Below are 20,091 nucleotides of genomic sequence, written 5' to 3'. Positions count from 1 at the left end.
GGAAAGAGGAAAGCGAATGACAACTGAAAACTGTTACCCTGAGGAATCCATGGTATTTTCTTCATTAGCGTTTGTAAGGCCTCCCGTACAAGACAGAAAACTGGTGATGGTGCGTGTCAGTGTGGGTCTATGTGTGCCAAGGATTATGGACAGTTATGTCAGGGCCTAGGGCCTTCTCAGTGGGGTTGTCAGGGTTCAGCAGACTTCGGGCTTCACAAAGCCAGTTACAACACAATTGGAGATGTCAAACAAGATTTCCTCTAGATGGCTGGAAGGGTTAACTTGCAGCAAAATCTCCCCAATCACCAGGAATCATCACCATAACGTCAGCCCAGTGAGTCCAAAGCAAGCTAAATTCTGTGTCTGTTAACATCTGTGCTATTCAGCCCAGGAGCAAGAGTCCTCTCAGGCCAGGGTCCAGGCAGTGTGCTTTCCCCCCTGAACCCAGGGCCTCTGCCATAGCCCAAACACTACTCCTTTGTGAGTCCCAGCTCTCAGCCTCACCTTTCAGCCATGGCAACTTGCTTCAGGGCAGGTATTTCTCCCCCCTCCCCCCCCGTTCAGGGGAGTGAAGGTGGCGATATGTTCACCACAGCACAGCAGGCTTTAAAAACATCAGAAAAGGAGCTGTGTCAAGGAAACTCAGTTCCTTAGACCTACACAGCAGTAAATGCAAAAATTCCAATGGAATGCTTCCCAGAGCTCATCAAAATCTGATCATTCCATCATCATAAATGGATATTGTCCAGTTATGATCACTCTTGCATTGATTTCACTGGGGTTATTTACACTTTGGTGAAATCCAAATCAGGCTTGGGACATTTAGGGCTCGATCCTGCTTCCATTCAAAGCAATGGAAAATCTCCCTGTAACTATAATGGTGCAGGCTCAGGCTCTCGGACTGACTGCACAACAAAGTGCCTTTTACTGTTGCTTTAGTGTGGATTGCGAGCCAGTCGAGCTCAATGGTCTGTTCAGACATCTTGGCCCTAAAACCCACTCTCCTCAAGCTGGCTTGCTCATTACTCAAAGGCTGACAGGTGTCATGGAAGAAAGCGCAATGAAACTCATAAGCAAAAACAAACGCATACAGAAGAGAGAGAGAATTTAAACATACAGGTGCCCTTGCTAACAACAGTGTGGTTTTCTAGCTGAGTGGGTTTGGCTGACTTTGGGATTTGATGAAATCCAAGGCCAGCACATCTGTGACACAGTTATGACTGACACTACGCTCTTACCCTGCTGTTTCCGAGCTCAGTAATGGGACTGATAGGGAGACAGACATAACAGGACACATAAATCTAGGTTTGGGAGGCTGAGTCAAGAGCCAGGGATAGACGTGGTAAATAGGCCAGAGTCAGCAGGTGCTCTCAGGCCACACCAATTTAGTCTTGTCATTAGTGCCCCCCAAAACAAATAGCAGTTCTTCTCCACTGGTAACAGATTTGGATTTAAAGTGACTGGCCTGTGGATTGTGAATGGTTATTTACCACCTAAATTAAGGCAATCAAGGTAAGGAGAGGTAAGCTATGGTGCCATGTGAGATTCATACTCTGGGCACTTGAATCTTTAGCACAACCTGGACACTAACGCTGCTGGCTGTGAATAAAGACACACTGCATTTTGTTGAAAGGAGGAACTAGGAAAAAGGGCTACATTAAAAAACAGCTGCTTCCATCAGAGCTTTTCAGAGCACTTCACAAACTCTAACAAATGTCGCTTCACAATCCTGCTGTGAGGAAAACATGGTTTTCTTCCTGTTTTCTGCTATAGGGAAACTGAGACACAGAGCGGTTCTTGCCCAAGATCAAACAGCACGTCAGCATCAGAGCTGGGAATCTCTCTGTCTATCCTATGGTACTTCTTTGGCCCCATTACCCTAGTATATGAGCACCTCCCAATCTTTCCTGGATTTATCCTCAGAACCCCCATTTGCTGGGGCTCTTGAGGCACAGAAAAACGAAGGGCCAGATTTTTAAAGATACTCAGGGCTAGTCTACACGGGCAGCGCTAAAGCGCCGTTGCAGCCGTGCTTTAACGTGGCTTGTGTAGTCATGGCAGAGCGCTGGGAGAGAGCTCCCCCTGCGCTCTAAAAAACCCACCTCCACGAGGGGCGCGGCTCCCAGCGCTGGGGCCCTGACTACACTGCCCTTTACAGTGCTGACACTTGCTGCGCTCAGGGGTGTTTTTTCACTCACCCCTCTGAGCGAGAGAGTTGCAGCGCTGTAAATTGCCAGTGTAGACAAGCCCTTAGGCATCGACATCCCATTCAGGAAGTTAGACACCTAAATGTTGTTATGACCTGGGCTAAACCTTGTTACGGGTTGAGTTAAAACCCCATTGAGGTTGATAGATGTGAATTCACCCTTCAATTAACACAACTGTAAGCGTAAGCCACCCCCAAAGACAACAGAGCTGTATGAACTTGCCCAGGAGCTTTTGACTGAGCTTTGTTTTGGGTAGGAGTATGTGTGTGAGAGAAGAGAGATTACACAAAAACTGAGGACAAGAACACACAGAGAGAGAAAGAGGCAAGAAAGCAAATGTGACTCTGGAGAAAGCAAGAGAGAACTTTTGGGTCTCATGTTTGCTAAAGAGACTTGAGGGCTGTAAGCTAACGAATCTGCTCCTTTTATTCAGTGGCTTCTGAGTTCAGAGACACATAACTTTGTACATTCGTTGTAAATAAACAACATTGCATCAAATAGCATACCAGACTCCATCAATTTATGCTCCCAGCTGGAATATTCCCAGGGCCCCAAACCTTGACTAGCAGTTGATCAAAAAGGGGCAATACCTTTAAAATATGATTATGACTTCCCCTCGGTGACTTCCCAAAGGGTCACACAGGGAGCCAATGGAACCCAGGGGTCCTGGCCTGTAGCCCAATTAAACCAGATTCCCTCCTTGCTCTAGAAACAGATGGTAAACTGTTACTCCAGAATTTGACATTCTTTAGTGTACCCCAGAATTTGACAGTATTACAGTCAGCAATTTTATATGTTAAGCCACTGCCAGCTGAAAACCACACATCACATAGCTAGGAAAATCTTAGGCCTCAGAGGCAAGGCCAAATAACTGCATGTTTGCAGTTTTGTTAGCAGAATGGGAAGTTGGGACAAGAAGTGAAAGTTCCATGAAAATAGAAGGATTGTTTGGACAATGACCTTGGTTTTAGGTGTCTCTAATATGTAAGTTTTATTGTTGTTATGACGAGAAATGCTTTGCTGATAAGGAGAATAATGAATTGTTATTGGCAATTGCTAGGAAAATTGTTAGCCTATTAGAGGCTATTATGAATCATGTGCTTTGTTAGGAGAAAAATTATAAAAAGTTTAGTTAGAAAGTGTGCTTTGAAGTAGTTCGAGGAAGCTTTCCTTTGGGCAAGGATTTGACACCTACGTTCCCCAGCAGTCAGATGGAAGGAGGGCCCCCCCTGAAGCCTGGCCACTGATCCCTCAGAACCATTTCAGACTTTGCTGGTGCCAATCATTTATTAGATGGATGAGCTGTGCACCCGTTGATTTATTCCTCACACCGCCTGGAGAAAAACAGTTAAGTTGCCACTGCTTTGGGTTCTGAAAGCCCTGGGTAACAACACCAACTATCTGAATGGTGGGGAGATAGGGTGAGTTCCAGAGGCTGAGTGGACAGAGAGCCTGCTGGATTTTCTGAACATAGACTGGACCTGGCTAGGAGGAAAGGTGAAGGAAGACGGTGGGGCCACATGGCTCAATTTGCTGGGAATCTCCCGGTATTGCATTCATTTCCAGGTACCCCGGCCAACTGCGGTGATTTTTGTTTTGGCCTGCAGTGATGGAAAAGCAGACACAGGAGAGAAATATGTAGAAAAGGGAGGGGGTGGACATGGGAGAAAGTGAACTTATCACCTGACACTCCCAAAGAAAATATTTGCTTAAGAGTGAAGGTTGAAAGTGTTGTGACATTGCACTCCATATGTTTATGGAAATATGCTTATAAGTGTGAATATGATGTAACTGGAATATGCTTCATGCAAAAGGTCTCTTGTAAGGTATCATTACAATGATTATGATCTACTGAGTGTGGTCATCCCATTTGTTCACAGGTACGAGTTCTAGGTCTGGCATTAGGGGAATAAGACATCAACTTGATTGCCAATGTAAACATGTTAAGTGGAAGCCATTAAGGCTGCTTCAGAATCAACGACCTGCAAATGGGTTTGTTTAGCTGCCAGCCTGCCTGTGGACCTGTCCTCCAGCTCCTGAGTAATGAAGAAGGAGGTCTTACAGTGACGTGTGATCATGTCACCTGAACTGGAAACCATCTTTAACCTGGTGCTTTTCCATTTAGAACGAGGGGTGGGAACCCAGATTGAGACAAAGGATTCATGCCTTAGGTCAAAGATATATAAGGGGGTGGAACAGAACAAAGGCGGCTGCCAGTCATGACAAATACCCTAGTTACCACCTGAGCTGGAATTAACAAGAACTGTACCAGGGGAAAGGACTGGGCCCAGATAGGAAGAAGTCTAGTATGTGAAATAAGCTTACTGGAACATCTCTAAGGGTGAGATTTACCTGTATTCAGTTTCTTAATGTAATAGGCTTACACTTGTATGTTTTAGAGTAACAGCTGTGTTAGTCTGTATTCGCAAAAAGAAAAGGAGTACTTGTGGCACCTTAGAGACTAACCAATTTATTTGAGCATGAGCTTTCATGAGCTACAGTGAGCTATAGCTCACGAAAGCTCATGCTCAAATAAATTGGTTAGTCTCTAAGGTGTCACAAGTACTCCTTTTCTTTTTACTTGTATGTTTTGTTTTATTTTGCTTGGTAACAAACTTTGTTCTGTCCATTATTACTTGGAACCACTTAAATCCTACTTTTTATATTTAATAAAATCACTTTTGTTCATTAATTAACCCAGAGTTAGTGACCAATACCTGGGGGAGCAAACAGCTGTGCATATCTCTCTATCAGTGTTAAAGAGGGCAGACAATTTATGAGTTTACCCTGTATAAGCTTTAGACAGAGTAAAATGGATTTATTTGGGGTTTGGATTCCATTGGGAACAGGGTGTCTGGGTGCTGGAGATAGGTGACCTGCTGAGCAGTTTTTGGTTAAAATCTGCAGCTTTGGGGGCGTGGACCAGACCTGGGTCTGTGTTTGCAGCTGGCTAGCATGTCTGGCTCAACAAGGCAAGGTTCAGGAGTCCCAAGATGGCACGGAAAACTGGCTCAGAGGTAATTTCAGCACATCAGGTGACAGTCCCAAGGGGGTCTCTGTGACTGAACCCATCACAAGTGTATTGAAGGGAGTCTGGCTAACACTCTCAAACAGTGCAGTGCTTCCTTTACAGAAATGCCACACCTAGTAAAAACCCAAACTTTCAAATGCCTGGAGACAACCAGCTGGCTCCCCATTGCCATGTAATCCTTCGTCACTCACTGTCATAAATATAAAGGGAAGGGTAAACCCCTTTAAAATCCCTCCTGGCCAGAGGAAAAATCCTCTCACCTGTAAAGGGTTAAGAAGCTAAAGGTAACCTCGCTGGCACCTGACCAAAATGACCAATGAGGAGACAAGATACTTTCAAAAGCTGGGAGGAGGGAGAGAAACAAAGGGTCTGGGTCTGTCTGTATGCTGCTTTTGCTGGGATCAGAACAGGAATGGAGTCTTAGAACTTTTAGTAAGTAATCTAGCTAGGTATGTGTTCGATTATGATTTCTTTAAATGGCTGAGAAAAGAGCTGTGCTGAATAGAATGACTATTCTTGTCTGTGTGTCTTTTTTGTAACCTAAGGTTTTGCCTAGAGGGATTCTCTATGTTTTGAATCTAATTACCCTGTGAGGTATCTACCATCCTGATTTTACAGAGGTGATTCCTTTACTTCTATTCAAAGTCTTCTTGTAAGAAAACTGAATGCTTTTTCATTGTTCTCAGATCCAAGGGTTTGGGTCTGTGGTCACCTATGCAAATTGGTGAGGATTTTTACCAAACCTTCCCCAGGAAGTGGGGTGCAAGGGTTGGGAGGATTTGGGGGGGAAAGACGTGTCCAAACTACGTTTTCCCAGTTAAAGTCTGGTGGTGGCAGTGGAAATTCCAAGGGCAAAGAGTAAAATTAATTTGTACCTTGGGGAAGTTTTAACCTAAGGTGGTAAAAGGAAGCTTAGGAGGCTTTCATGCAGGTCCCCACATCTGTACCCTAGAGTTCAGAGTGGGGAAGGAACCTTGACACTCACTATCACCCCACCAAAATGTAACATCAAGGCTGTTGCTCTCCAGTATGCTGGGTTTCGCTGCTCTGTTTACATCCCCTTGATGATCCCTGACATCCTTGGTAGTTTGTACCGTCTACAGCTTGTCCTGCCTTCCAAATGCCTTATGTATAAACTGGAATGGATCCCAACCCCCAGCAATGCAAGACCCCACTCCTTTCCTTTCATATGCAACTGCCCTCTGCGGCCTTCCCAATGGCCGATTTGTAATCCAGATTATCAATGCCTGTCTTCTTAGCTTTATCTACAAGATTTCTATGTGACATTTTATCAAACGCTTTATCAAATGGTGATGTCTGTTTTTCCTTTACCTATTTCATCAGCCTTTCACAAAAGTCAATCAGATTTAGCTGACAAGATTTAGCCTTCTATAAACCAAAGCTGATGTCTGCCTGGCAATTCATTTCCATCTAAACCACCCTACCATGTTATCCCTAATGATTGATTTAACTATATTACTTGGAACAGAGATCAAATCAACTAATCTGCAGTTACTAGCATCACACCTGCTGCTCTTTTTTAAAAACTAGCTTTACATCAGCCTCCCTAAATGCTCTTTGTTCTCTGCCTTTGCTCTATGACAACTTCAATATCCATGAGTTTGAGTCTGAAAGTGCCACCCCCTCACTCCTGTAATACCCTTGGGTGACTCCCATCTGCTTGTGGTCTGTGTCATGGTGCAGTGATGGGGCAGTTCCTCTGGATTTCTAATGCCATCTGCTCTAATTCTGTTCACCACAGGTTTCCTTCTGCTGTGAATAGACTTGCAAAGCATAGGCTGCATGGATTGAATTGGAGTTGCACCAGGGGTGGACTTGGCCCTATGCATTTAGCTCCTCTTTTATTTCCTTTGTCCCCCCACTTCCTCCATTATGGCATCTATACCAATCTCCAATAGATCCACAGCATTTTGTAAGAGTTTGTACTGAACTTCATGCAGCTGGGCAAAAACAGCACTGGGTCGTCCTAAGCCAGACAATTGGAGGAAATATTCTGATTCAGGTGGAGCACCAAGGACAGTTTTAGGCAGGGAATATCTGTCCAGTGTACTGGATAGTAAAGAATGTTATATGGCTTCTCATTCAGTCCAGCTAGCTCAAGGTAACCTTTCAAGGAAGCTTTCAGAGTGCATGCTCCAAAAAAAAGAGATGGACCTGCCATGTATCTGGCTAGGAAGTTATTACATTTCCTTTTGGATGCAGGCCTTGACACTGTTATCCATGCTTTTGTTATCTCAGGATTAGACCATTGGAATGTGCTGTACCTGGGGCTGCACCTGAAAGCTATTTGGAGACTGATACTGCTGTAGAAATGCATAGGCGTGCTTATTTGGCAGAGCATTGTGTTAGAAGGATATGACACCAATGATCAGGATCTGCTCTGGCTGGCTGTTAGTCTCCAGGTGGAGTTTTAGATGCTGGTTTGTAAAGCCACAGGAGAACAGGAACTACTGCTTAAAAGACTATGCTTCACTACATACCGTTTGAGACTAGCTGGTACAGGTATATGTGTTTTTAGATGAGGATAGGTTAGCTTGGGCAGCCAAGTCCTCTATAGGACGATACTTGAATCAACATGTGGAATGCTACGGGCGACACCTACTCCTAAAGAAATAACAGATACAAAACTGCAAGCATGATATTTTAGTGTATATGGCTTAATGGCAGTCAGAGACAAGATACAACTGCCACATGGTATACAATGCAAAGAGGTATTGTATCAAGATACAGCACAAAAGGAGTAACAAGTGTAACCCACAAGTGTAACCCACACACCTTCTGGGTGTGGTGTCCTGTCCCCTCTAGTAGCACTGAGATCACTTAGAGAGAGTTAATGAGTCTGCTCTACAGCTTTAGCTAATAGCTATATGGCTTTTAGCTCATGCAGTAGAGGCTTATGTATTTAGCTCCAGAGGTCCCACATTCAATCCTGCCTGCTGACAACCGGGGTCTGCTGGTGTTACACATGTGGTGTTACCTGGCTTTGTTACATATGTTGTAAAGCAGTGCAATACAGGCATTCTAAGCAATGTGCAGCACATATAGCACTCTACAAGTCCAAAGCACTCTATGGATGTTACGGGCCACATATCTAAAAGTGGTTGTTACCTTTGAGTGCCTACCCTCAGACATCTAGGGCCTGATTTTCAGAGATCCTGAGCACCTAGAACTCTCAAAAAAAGCCAGTGACTCCCACCAGCTCTGACAATAATAATGAAAGGCCATTGTGTAAAGTTGGCCCTCACTGATTTAGCTTCACACAGCCCGCATGGGAGGTAGATAGAGCATGGCTAATATCATTTATAGAAGGGTGAAACTGATGCAGAGAGGTGAAGTCATGTGTCCAAAGCCACACAGAAAATAAGTAATAGAGCTGGGAATGGAGCTCGAGGAGGAGCTATTGACTGCAAAGCACATCCCTTCAGACCCATCATAAAAAAAGGAGTACAAAAACCCAACACCTGTCCTGTGTTTTTCCCACAAGTAACTGAAGCCTCATTGAAAACACAGTGGGGTTGTTGGATGGACGCTATCACTCACAATAGGGGTGACTCCTCCCGGCAGAGACTTGATCGGAAAAGGCCTCTTCTTCTAGTGAGTGCCACTAACCAAGCCTCTCAGCTCTCCAGCTGATTTGGAGAGCCTCTGGAATACTAACAATTCCTATACACACTTGCCTCTCCTTGCCTTGCTGTACTACAAAAATGGCAGCACTGTCACAACCTGGAAAGGCAGATTTCCAGAGGATCAGCATTAATCAGGAAGGCAATGACAAGATAGTGGTGACTTGTCAAGGACAGTGCAATGGTAGAAAATCCCTGTCCTCCTTGGTTTCCATTTCCAAGGAGTCAGCTCCCTCGTGCTCCCAATGTGACTCACAGCTAATGGCACCGTATGCTGGAAAAAAAAATCTGCAGCAAAAAGGGAGATCAATGTCTTTGGTAGCCACCTGGGCTTCTACCACAGCTGTTGCTGCTGACATATCACGTCTATTTGCAGAAATAAATTAAACCAAATGCGAGATGCAGTCAGAAAGTCAGAGTTGCGTAACAGTTTGTTTTCCACAGGCTTGAAAGGCTGCTCAAAATGTTTATTATTCACATGATAATTAAGACATTATTGATCTTTTTTTCCTTTTTATTGTCAGTCAAGTTAACTCTGTATCCATCAACATTTCTATGGCCATTTCTCTAAACACAACAACACCGGCAAATAAGGGCAGAGGGGCTGACCTAATCTAATGAACCACACACACAGCTTCAGCAGATGCCTTTACAGCCAAATCCATATCTACCTTTAGGAAGAGGCTATATTTAGTCAAGATCTGGATGCTTTCCTCAATGCAAAGCCTAAACCCAATAGCACTAGAACCAATAAGGAGAGAGATGCAGAAGTGGGATTTTAAATGACAACGAGTCAGAAAAACAAAGACAGAGGATGAGAGTGCAAAAGCGTTGGGAGTAGATGAGCAAAATCGTGATATTTTGAAATGGTAACAAGAAACAATCGGAGAAAACGGGAAGGTGCAAAGTAAGAAGGGAATTAAAAATGGCAGTACCTGTTTGTACAATAGAGCTGCTGCAAATCATTTAGCTACAGTATCATCAGTGGACTTGTGCCTTAGTGAGTAGGATGCTACTTTTATGACTACACTTAATGGCAGTGTGTAGAGGACAGAGCAGGAGTGGGAGCTGCCAGAGCCTTTCCCTGCTGCCTCCCCATGCCAGAGCCTTTCACTTCAGCAGGGGAAAGCTCCAGCAGTGGGGAGGCACTGAGCCATTACACTGCTAAAAAATAGTGGTAGACATGAGAGACACTGCTTGGGCATGCAGACAGCCCATGAAGGGTATATACACTGGGGGTTCAGGAATGCAGGGCTCTCTACTCTTCTCTACTCATCTAAGCCATGCCTCACCGTCTACACTACTATTTATACAGTGCATTGTCCCTGAAAAAGCACAAGAACAAATCCGCACAGACACACCTCTAGAGCCCCGACCAGGGGTATTCTATCTGCTACGCAATATCCATAAACCTGGAAATCCTGGACGCCCCATCATCTCAGGCATTGGCACCCTGACAGCAGGATTGTCTGGCTATGTAGACTCCCTCCTCAGGCCCTACGCTACCAGCACTCCCAGCTACCTTCGAGACACCACTGACTTCCTGAGGAAACTACAATCCATCGGTGATCTTCCAGAAAACACCATCCTAGCCACTATGGATGTAGAAGCCCTCTACACCAACATTTCACACAAAGATGGACTACAAGCCATAAGGAACAGTATCCCTCATAATGTCACGAGAAACCTGCTGGCTGAACTTTGTGACTTTGTCCTCACCCATAACTATTTCCCATTTGGGGACAATGTATACCTTCAAATCAGCGGCACTGTTATGGGTACCCGCATGGCCCCACAGTATGCCAACATTTTTACAGCTGACTTAGAACAACGCTTCCTCAGCTCTCGTCCCCTAATGCCCCTACTCTACTTGCTCTACATTGATGACATCTTCATCATTTGGACCCATGGGAAAGAAACCCTTGAGGAATTCCACTGTGATTTCAACAATTTCCATCCCACCACCAACCTCAGCCTGGACCAGTCCACACGAGATCCACTTCCTGGACACTACGGTGCTAAAAAATGATGGTCACATAAACACCACCCTATATCGGAAACCTACTGACCGCTATTCCTACCTACATGCCTCCAGCTTTCATCCAAACCACACCACACGATCCATTGTCTACAGCCAAGTTCTACGATACAACTGCATTTGCTCCAATCCCTCAGACAGAGATAAACACTTACAAGATCTCTATCAAGCGTTCTTACAACTACAATACCCACCTGCTGAAGTGAAGAAACAGATTGACAGAGCCAGAAGAGTACCCAGAAGTTACCTACTACAGGACAGGCCCAACAAAGAAAATAACAGAATGCCACTAGCCATCACCTTCAGCCCCCAACTAAAACCTCTCCAACGCATCTTCAAGGATCTACAACCTATCCTGAAGGACGACCCATCACTCTCACAGATCTTGGGAGACAGGCCAGTCCTTGCTTACAGACAGCCCCCCAACCTGAAGCAAATATTCACCAGCAACCACACACCACACAACAAAACCACTAACCCAGGAACCTATCCTTGCAACAAAGCCCGTTGCCAATTTTGTCCACATATCTATTCAGGGGACACCATCATAGGGCCTAATCACATCAGCCACACTATCAGAGGCTCATTCACCTGCACATCTACCAATGTGATATATGCCATCATGTGCCAGCAACGCCCCTCTGCCATGTACATTGGCCAAACTGGACAGTCTCTACGTAAAAGAATAAATGGAAACAAATCAGACGTCAAGAATTATAACATTCAAAAACCAGTCGGAGAACACTTCAGGCTCTTTGGTCACTCGATTACAGACCTAAAAGTGGTAATTCTTCAGCAAAAAAACTTCAGAAACAGACTCCAAGGAGAGACTGCTGAATTGGAATTAATTTGCAAACTAGATACAATTAACTTTGGCTTGAATAAAGACTGGGAGTGGATGTGTCATTACACAAAGTAAAACTATTTCCCCCTGTTTATTCCCCCCCCAGCCCCCAACTGTTCCTCAGACGTTCTTGTCAACTGCTGGAAATGGCCCACCTTGATTATCACTACAAAAAGTCCCGTACCCCCACCCCCTGCTCTCCTGCCGGTAATAGCTCACCTTACCTGATCACTCTGGTTACAGTGTGTATGGTAACACCCATTGTTTCATGTTCTCTGTGTATATAAATCTCCCCACTGTATTTTCCACTACATGCATCCGATGAAGTGAGCTGAAGCTCACAAAAGCTTATGCTCAAATAAATTTGTTAGTCTCTAAGGTGCCACAAGTCCTCCTGTTCTTAGTACATTGTCTGTACTCTACATGCTGCCCCCAATCATTGCCTGCACAGTGACCAAGGGTAAAGTTTTCTAAAGCACATTTTCAGAAGTGACATAAGCACTTGGAAGCCGAAGTCTCACTGCCTCACAGTGAAAGTCAGGAGCCTAAACACCTTTGAAGATCTAGGACTAGATTGCTTTTGAAAATGGGACTCAGGCACTTTTGCACATTTCCCCTTAGTGGTTGGAGCCATCCTATTCCGCTCTCTGCCACTGGCCTGCTGTGTGACCTTGGTAAAGCTCCACTGCCCCACTCACACTGAGTGCAGTATACGCCACTGATACAATGACTGCACAGCATCTGCTCTCAATTACAGCAGTGTCAGTCTGGAGTAGCTCTATGGCAGTGGTCACCAACCAGTCGATTGCGATGGACTGGTCAATCCTCGAGGATCTCCCAGTCGATCGCAATCTCCGGCGGCACAGCAGGGCTGCCGCTAAGACTGCCTGCCCCGGCCCCACACCACTCCCGAAAGCGGTCAGCGCAGCCCCGCGGCCCCAGGGGCGGGGGGGTCTCCCTCCACATGATGCTCCTGCCTACAAGCACCACCCCTTGGCTCCCATTGGCCAGAAACAGGGAGCTGTGGCCAATGGGAGCTGTGGGGGTGGCTTTTGCAGAGAGGAGCACTGCGCGGAGCCATGTGCCGCCTGCCCCAGTCCCGCGACGCTCCTGGAAGCAGTCAGCATGGCCCCGCGGGCCCAGGGGTGGGGGACCTGAGGTCTCCCTCTTTGCTCACTGCCTCTGCCTACAAGCACTGCCCCTGCAGCTCCCATTGGCTGGGAATGGGGAGCTGTGGCAAATGGGAGCTGTGAGGCAGTGCTTGCAAAGAGGGGAAGTGAGCGGAGCCATGTGCTGCCCGCCCCCCGGGGCTGTAGGGGTATGTTGGCCCCTTCTGGAAGAGGCGTGGGGCCAGGGTAGGCAGGGAGCCTGCCTTAGCAGCAGCCACGCTGCGCAACTGACTGGGAGCCACCCCAACCCTGAGCTCTCTACCAGAGCCAGCACCCTGAACCCTTCCTGCATCCCAAACCTCCTCCTGTACCCCAAACCCCATCCCTGACCCCCTCCCAGAGCCAGCACCCTGGACCACCTCATGAACCCAAACACTCTGCCCCAGCCTGTAACCCCCTCTCAGAGCCTGCATCCCATACCCCATCCTGCACCCCAACACTCTGCCCCAGCCTGGAACCCCCTCCAAACTCCCTCCTAGAGCTTGCACCCCTCATCCCCTCCTTCACCCCAGCCTCCTGCCCCAGGCTCAGCCCAGAGTCCCCTCCCACACTGCGAAATCCTCATCCCAGCCCAGAGCCCGCACCCCCTCCCAAACCCTAACCCCCTCTGCCAGCCTGGTGAAAGTGAGTGAGGGCGGGGGACAGCGAGTGATGGTGAAGGTTAGACTCTGGGGTGCCCTTAAATTCAAAAAGTGATTTTGGGCATAAAAAGGTTGGAGACCACTGCTCTATGGTCATAAGTGGCATTATTCCAGACAAACAATGGAGTAACTGAGTATAGAATTTGACTACTTTACTCAGAAAGATTTAGTTTCATATATTTTATTAGAAAGGAGATGTTGGATTTACTCCAGGGCTTACTCAAAAGAGAATGCTGTTTCATTGCTCAGCAAAAAGAACATGTATTGCTGGCATCAGACAGTGAAAACATTCAGAGAATTAGGGCTCCAATTAATTTAAGTGCCTGCTTTTCACATAGCTACACTAGATATAAACAAAAAGGCAAGGACTGTTTTTAAAAGTACATATCTTTAAAATCAAAAAGCCTATTCCAACGTGCCATGTTTGCGGAAGGGTTCATGAATGACACTGTAGAGCAAATTCAGACATGGTATGAGTCAAAGTTGTATGGACAGAATTGCATGGAGTTAACCCATGCTTATGTCTGGTCTGAATTTGGCCCTGTATCCCTAAAAGACCTCTTAGTCTTAGAATCAGTGTGTGACCTGGATTGGCCAATCTATGATTTAATAATCTTGAAACACCACATATGCGAGATGTGCCCAAATCAGCACCTCTCTGAACCGCGCAAATTGCAAATGTATGTTAAGTAGGTGCATAGAATAAATAGCCACATTTCCATTAACACCTGCTATGGAAAGAAAGCTAAATAAATGTAGAGCTAAGTGTCCTAATAATAATACTTTGCTACTAAGTATAAGCTTTTCTTTACAAAGAAGGTCAGTACCATTATCCTCATTTTACAGATGGGGAAATTGAGGCAAAGAGCACTAAAGTAACTTACCTAACTCAGTGATGGAGTTGGGAATAGAACCCAATTCAATAGACTCCCTAATCACTGGACCACACTGCTTGCTAGAAACCAACATGTAGATCTAAGGCAATAGTTTGGATGAGAGCACTTTCTTATCATCCACTGGAAGCCCCCAGTTCAGAAATGACCTTACAATTTGCCCTTCAAATCTAGCTGCAAAACCTGCAAAGCTGACATCCTCAGTACATCCTCAATGTCTTTATTTGTTTATGGTGTGATCCATTCTGGGGGGTGTTCTCAGTCTGCTATCACTTACCACTGGCTCAATAGTGAAAATATTATCAGAGAAGAGCATGGAGTCTCCTTGCATCATTGCCCTGTGGTTCTGGAAGGTGCGGGAGAGAGTGGAAAGGCGCTCTCGCAACATAGGGTCTGCATTGCATTCCTCCAGAAATGGATCAGTCCCATCCTCTTCCTGTGTCTGCAGTTGGTAACAGAGCCTGAAACCAAAGGGAGAGAGACAAACGCAGCAGATAATTTGTTAAATTGGTTAAAAGGGAGACTACAGCAGGTCATACTGAAAGGTGAACTGTCAGACTGGAGGGAAGTTACCAGTGGAGTTCCTCAGGGATCGGTTTTGGGACCAATCTTATTTAATCTTTTTATTACTGACCTCGGCACAAAAAGTGGCAGTGTGCTAATAAAGTTTGTGGATGACACACAGCTGGGAGGTATTGCCAATTTAGAGAAGGACTTATGAGGAGAGACTGAGGGAACTGGGATTGTTTAGTCTACGGAAGAGAAGAATGAGGGGGGATTTGATAGCTGCTTTTAACTACCTGAAAGGTGGATCCAAAGAGGATGGATCTAGACTATTCTCAGTGATAGCAGATGACAGGACAAGGAGTAATGGTCTCAAGTTGCAGTGGGGGAGATTTAGGTTAGATATTAGGAAAAACTTTTTCACTAGGAGGGTGGTGAAACACTGGAATGCGTTACCTAGGGAGGTAGTGGAATCCCCTTCCTTAGAAGTTCTTAAGGTCAGGCTTGACAAAGCCCTGGCTGGGATGATTTAGTTGGGATTGGTCCTGCTCTGGGCAGGGGGTTGGACTAGATGGCCTCCAGAGTCCCTTCCAACTCTGTTATTCTATGATTCTATGATTCTATGACCGGGATATCATACGGGAGGATCTGAATGACCTTGTAAACTGGAATAATAGTAATAGGATGAAATTTAATAGTGAGAAGTGTAAGGTCATGCATTTAGGGATTAATAACAAGAATTTTAGTTATAAACTGGGGACGCATCAATTACAAGTAATGGAGGAGGAGAAGGACCTTGGAGTATTGGTTGATCACAGGATGACTATGAGCCGCCAATGTGATATGGCCATGAAAAAAGCTAATGCGGTCTTGGGATGCATCAGGCAAGGTATTTCCAGTAGAGATAAGGAGGTGTTAGTACCCTTATTCAAGGCACTGATGAGACCTCACCTGGAATACTGTGTTCAGTTCTGGTCTCCCATGTTTAAGAAGGATGAATTCAAACTGGAACAGGTATAGAGAAGGGCTACTAGGATGATCCGAGGAATGGAAAACCTGTCTTATGACAGGAGACTTAAGGAGTTTGGCTTGTTTAGCCTAACCAAAAGAAGGTTGAGGGGAGATATGATTGCTCTCTATAAATATATCAGAGGGATAAATACCGGAGAGGGAGAGGAATTATTTAAACTCAGTACCAATGTGGACACAAGAACAAATGGATATAAACTGGCCATCGGGAAGTTTAGACTTGAAATTAGACGAAGGTTTCTAACCATCAGAGGAGTGAAGTTCTGGAACAGCCTTCCCAGGGAAGCAGTGGGGGCAAAAGACCTATCTGGCTTCAAGATTAAACTCGGTAAGTTTATGGAGGAGATGGTATGATGGGATAACATGATTTTGGCAATTAATTGATCTTTAACTATTCATGGTAAATAGGCCCAATGGCCTGTGATGGGATGTTAGATGTGGTGGGATCTGAGTTACTACAGAGAATTCTTTCCTGGGTATCTGGCTGATGAATCTTGCCCACATGCTCAGGGTTCAGCTGATCGCCATATTTGGGGTCGGGAAGGAATTTTCCTCCAGGGCAGATTGGAAGAGGCCCTGGGGGTTTTTCACCTTCCTCTGTAGCATGGGGGCACGGGTCACTGGCTGGAGGATTCTCTGCTTCTTGAAGTCTTTAAATCATGATTTGAGGACTTCAATAGCTCAGCCATAGGTGAGAGGTTTATTGCAGGAGTGGGTGGGTGAGTTTCTGTGGCTTGCATTGTGCAGGAGGTCAGACTAGATGATCATAGTGGTCCCTTCTGACCTTAATATCTATGAATCTATGAATTTAATAAACAAAGTATTGCTAAAGGCTGTCACTTGAATGCATGGGTGATGGAACTTGCAGTGTGGTGCATGAGGAAGCAACCCACGGCACTACAGAGGAGGTAACTGAATCAACTGGTTTCCACACTGGCATGATGGGGAATTTTTCTCGAAGCTCAGTTGCCAGTAGCCTCTCCATTTGAAGCTGCTGAAGAACAGGATTTTTGAAAGTTAGGACCCCTGAATAACAGTGGGAAAGTCAATGGGACTTGTGTGTCTAAGTTCCTATTGCTCCACAGCTTCTACCAGTTGATGGTACCATGTGGAGTCCACCTACCCCCCCAACCAGTGCTGCATGTGGCAGTCAGGTAGTATACACTTAGCTCAGCACAGCGAAAAAGGCCATTTATCACTGGCAGGGCAACAGCAGCAGTGATCATCAGAGGATAATATTTGGATAAGGACTGGGTGAATTTTCAAAAGCAATTTAGAGGCACAAGTCCCATTGATTTTTCTACCCCTGTTTCAGCTCCCGGTTTTCCCAGGATAAACAGACAAAATGTGGTTTGCCCAATGAAATAATATTTTCCATGTCTATAGCACCTTCCATACCAGGAGCTCCAAGCACTGTGTGAACAGTAAGGAATTAAGCCTGTGAGGTAGGTCTCTCCATTTTACAGATTGAAAAACCGAGGTAGAGAGCTTAAGCGACTTGTCCGAGTTTGCATAATTAGTCTGTGGAGTTAGGAGCAGCACTTAGGAATTCAGCTCCCCTGTTGTATACTTAGAATCATAGAAAATTAGGGTTGGTAGAGACCTCAGGAGGTCATCTAGTCCAATCCCCTGCTCAAAGCAGGACCAACCCCAACTAAATCATCCCAGCCAGGGCTTGGTCAAGCTGGGCCTTAAAAACCTCTAAGGATGGAGATTCCACCACTTTCCTAGGTAACCCATTGCAGTGCTTCACCACCCGCCTAGTGAAATAGTGTTTCCTAATATCCAACCTAGACCTCCCGCACTGCAACTTGAGACTACTGCTCCTTGTTCAGTCATCTGCCACCATTGAGAAGAGCCGATCTCCCTCCTCTTTGGAACCCCCCTTTAGGTAGTTGAAGACTGCTATCAAATCCCCCCTCATTCTTCTCTTCTGCAGACTAAGTAAGCCCAGTTCCCTCAGCCTCTCCTCATAAGTCATGCACCCCAGCCCCCTAATCATTTTTGTTGCCCTCAGCTGGACTCTCTCCAATTTGTCCACATCCTTTCTGTAGTGGAGGCCCCAAAACTGGATGCAATACTCCAGATGTGGCCTCACCAGTGCTGAATAGAGGGGAATAATCACTTCCCTCGATCTGCTGGCAATGCTCCTACTAATGCAGCCCAATATGCAGTCAGCCTTCTTGGAAACAAGAGCACACTGTTGACTCATATCCAGCTTCTCATCCACTGTAATCCCCATGCCCTTTTCTGCAGAACTACCGCTTAGCCAGTCAGTCCCCAGCCTGTAGCAGTGCATGGGATTCTTCCGTCCTAAGTGCAGGACTCTGCACTTGTCCTTGTTAAACCTCATTAGATTTCTTTTATCCCAATCCTCCAATTTGTCTAGGTCACTCTGGACCCTATCGCTACCGACCAGCATATCTACCTCTACCCCCAGCTTAGTGTCATCCACGAACTTGCTGAGGGTGCAGTCCATTCCATCATCCAGATCATTAATGAAGATGTTGAACAAAACTGGCCCCAGGACGGACCCCTGGGGCACTCTGCTTGATACCAGCTGCCAACTAGACATCGAGCCGTTGATCACTATCTGTTGAACCTGACAATCTAGCCTGCTTTCTATCCACCTTAAAGTCCATTAATCCAATCCATACTTTTTTAACTTACTGGCAAGAATATTGTGGGCGACCATATCAAAAGCTTTGCTAAAGTCAAGATATATCATGTCCACCACTTTCTCCATATCCAAGAGCTGTACAGTTATCTCATCATAGAAGGGAATCAGGTTGGTCAGGCATGACTTGCCCTTGGTGAATCCATGTTGACTATTCCTGATCACCTTCCTCTCCTCCAAGTGCTTCAAAATGGATTCCTTGAGGACCTGCTCCATGATTTTTCCAAGGACTGAGGTGAGGCTCAGGCTGAGGTAGTTCCTTGGGTCTCCTTCTTTTTAAAGATGGGCACTATATTTGCCTTTTTCCAATCATCTGGGACCTCCCCTGATCGTCACAAGTTTTCAAAGATAATGGCCAGTGCTCGGCAGTCACATCAGCCAACTCCCTCAGCACCCTCAGTTGCATTAGATCCGGCCCCATGGACTTGTGCATGACCAGCTTTTCTAAATAGTCCTTAACGTGTTCTTTCACCACTGAGGGCTGCTCACCTCCTCCCCATCCTGTGCTGCCCAGTGCAGCAGTCTGGGAGCTGATCTTGTCTGTGAAGACTGAGGCAAAAAAAGCATTGAGTACTTCAGCTTTTTCCACATCATCTGTCAGTAGGTTGCCTCCCCGGTTCAGTAAGGGGCCCACACTTTCCCTGACCATCTTCTTGTTGCTAACATACCTGTAGAAACCTTTCTTGTTACCCTTCACATCCCCTGCTAGCTGCAACTCCAGGTGTGCTTTGGCCTTCCTGATTACACCCCTGCACACTCAAACCATATTTTTATTCTCCCCCCTAATCATCTGTCCAAGTTTCCACTTCTTGTAAGCTTCCCTTTTGAGTTTAAGCTCACAGAAGATTTCTCTGTTAAGCCAAGCTGGTCGCCTGCCATATTTGCTATTCTATGTTATTGCTATACTTAAACTACTAGACCTGCCTTCCTGCCATATGCGCTTGCTCACAAATGCATGGGTTGTTTAACTCTCCTTACCTAACTGCAGGAACACAAGAACAAAATTTTAAAATATATTTTTGGCTAGAGCAGGGGAGGGTTGGAGAAAAAGAAGAGGCGGCTCCCTCCCCTTCGCCATAGATGGTGACCCTGCTTCCACAGCTGGTCAGCAAACATTTGTTTCATGGAGTAAAACTCTCTGGGCTGGGCTGGGGAAAGCTTAACACTCCATCTCTCCGTAGCAAGTCTCTTCCTGCTTGGAATATTGCTGTGTCCAATCAAAGAGGTGCTGCATTCCCACTTTCCTAGCTAGAAGCAGCCACAAGGTGACAATTCTGTGGGAGAGAGTGCAAGGCACGACATGTAACAAAATGGGCAGGGAAATGAAAGCAGAAGGACAGTGATTATTGCACTTCCAAAGTCAAATACAATTACAAAGACAGTTCGCTCATGGTTAGTGCTAACTTCACATAGA

The 20,091-nt window shown here is 45.8% G+C and overlaps 1 protein-coding gene across 1 annotated transcript in view; it reads right to left on the bottom strand.

The window, feature by feature from the left end:
- The window catches only part of HYDIN (HYDIN axonemal central pair apparatus protein), a 427,107-nt gene that overhangs the window by 282,215 nt on the left and 124,801 nt on the right, over positions 1–20,091 (bottom strand). Inside the window, exon 9 of the mRNA XM_073307159.2 lies at positions 14,745–14,928. Within this exon, the coding sequence (XP_073163260.2) occupies positions 14,745–14,928 (184 nt within the window). The remainder of the gene's footprint in view (positions 1–14,744; positions 14,929–20,091) is intronic.

This window comes from Lepidochelys kempii, chromosome 12, assembly GCF_965140285.1.
Source record: "Lepidochelys kempii isolate rLepKem1 chromosome 12, rLepKem1.hap1, whole genome shotgun sequence".
Taxonomy (NCBI): domain Eukaryota; kingdom Metazoa; phylum Chordata; order Testudines; family Cheloniidae; genus Lepidochelys; species Lepidochelys kempii.
This window is presented reverse-complemented; position numbering and strand designations above follow the sequence as displayed.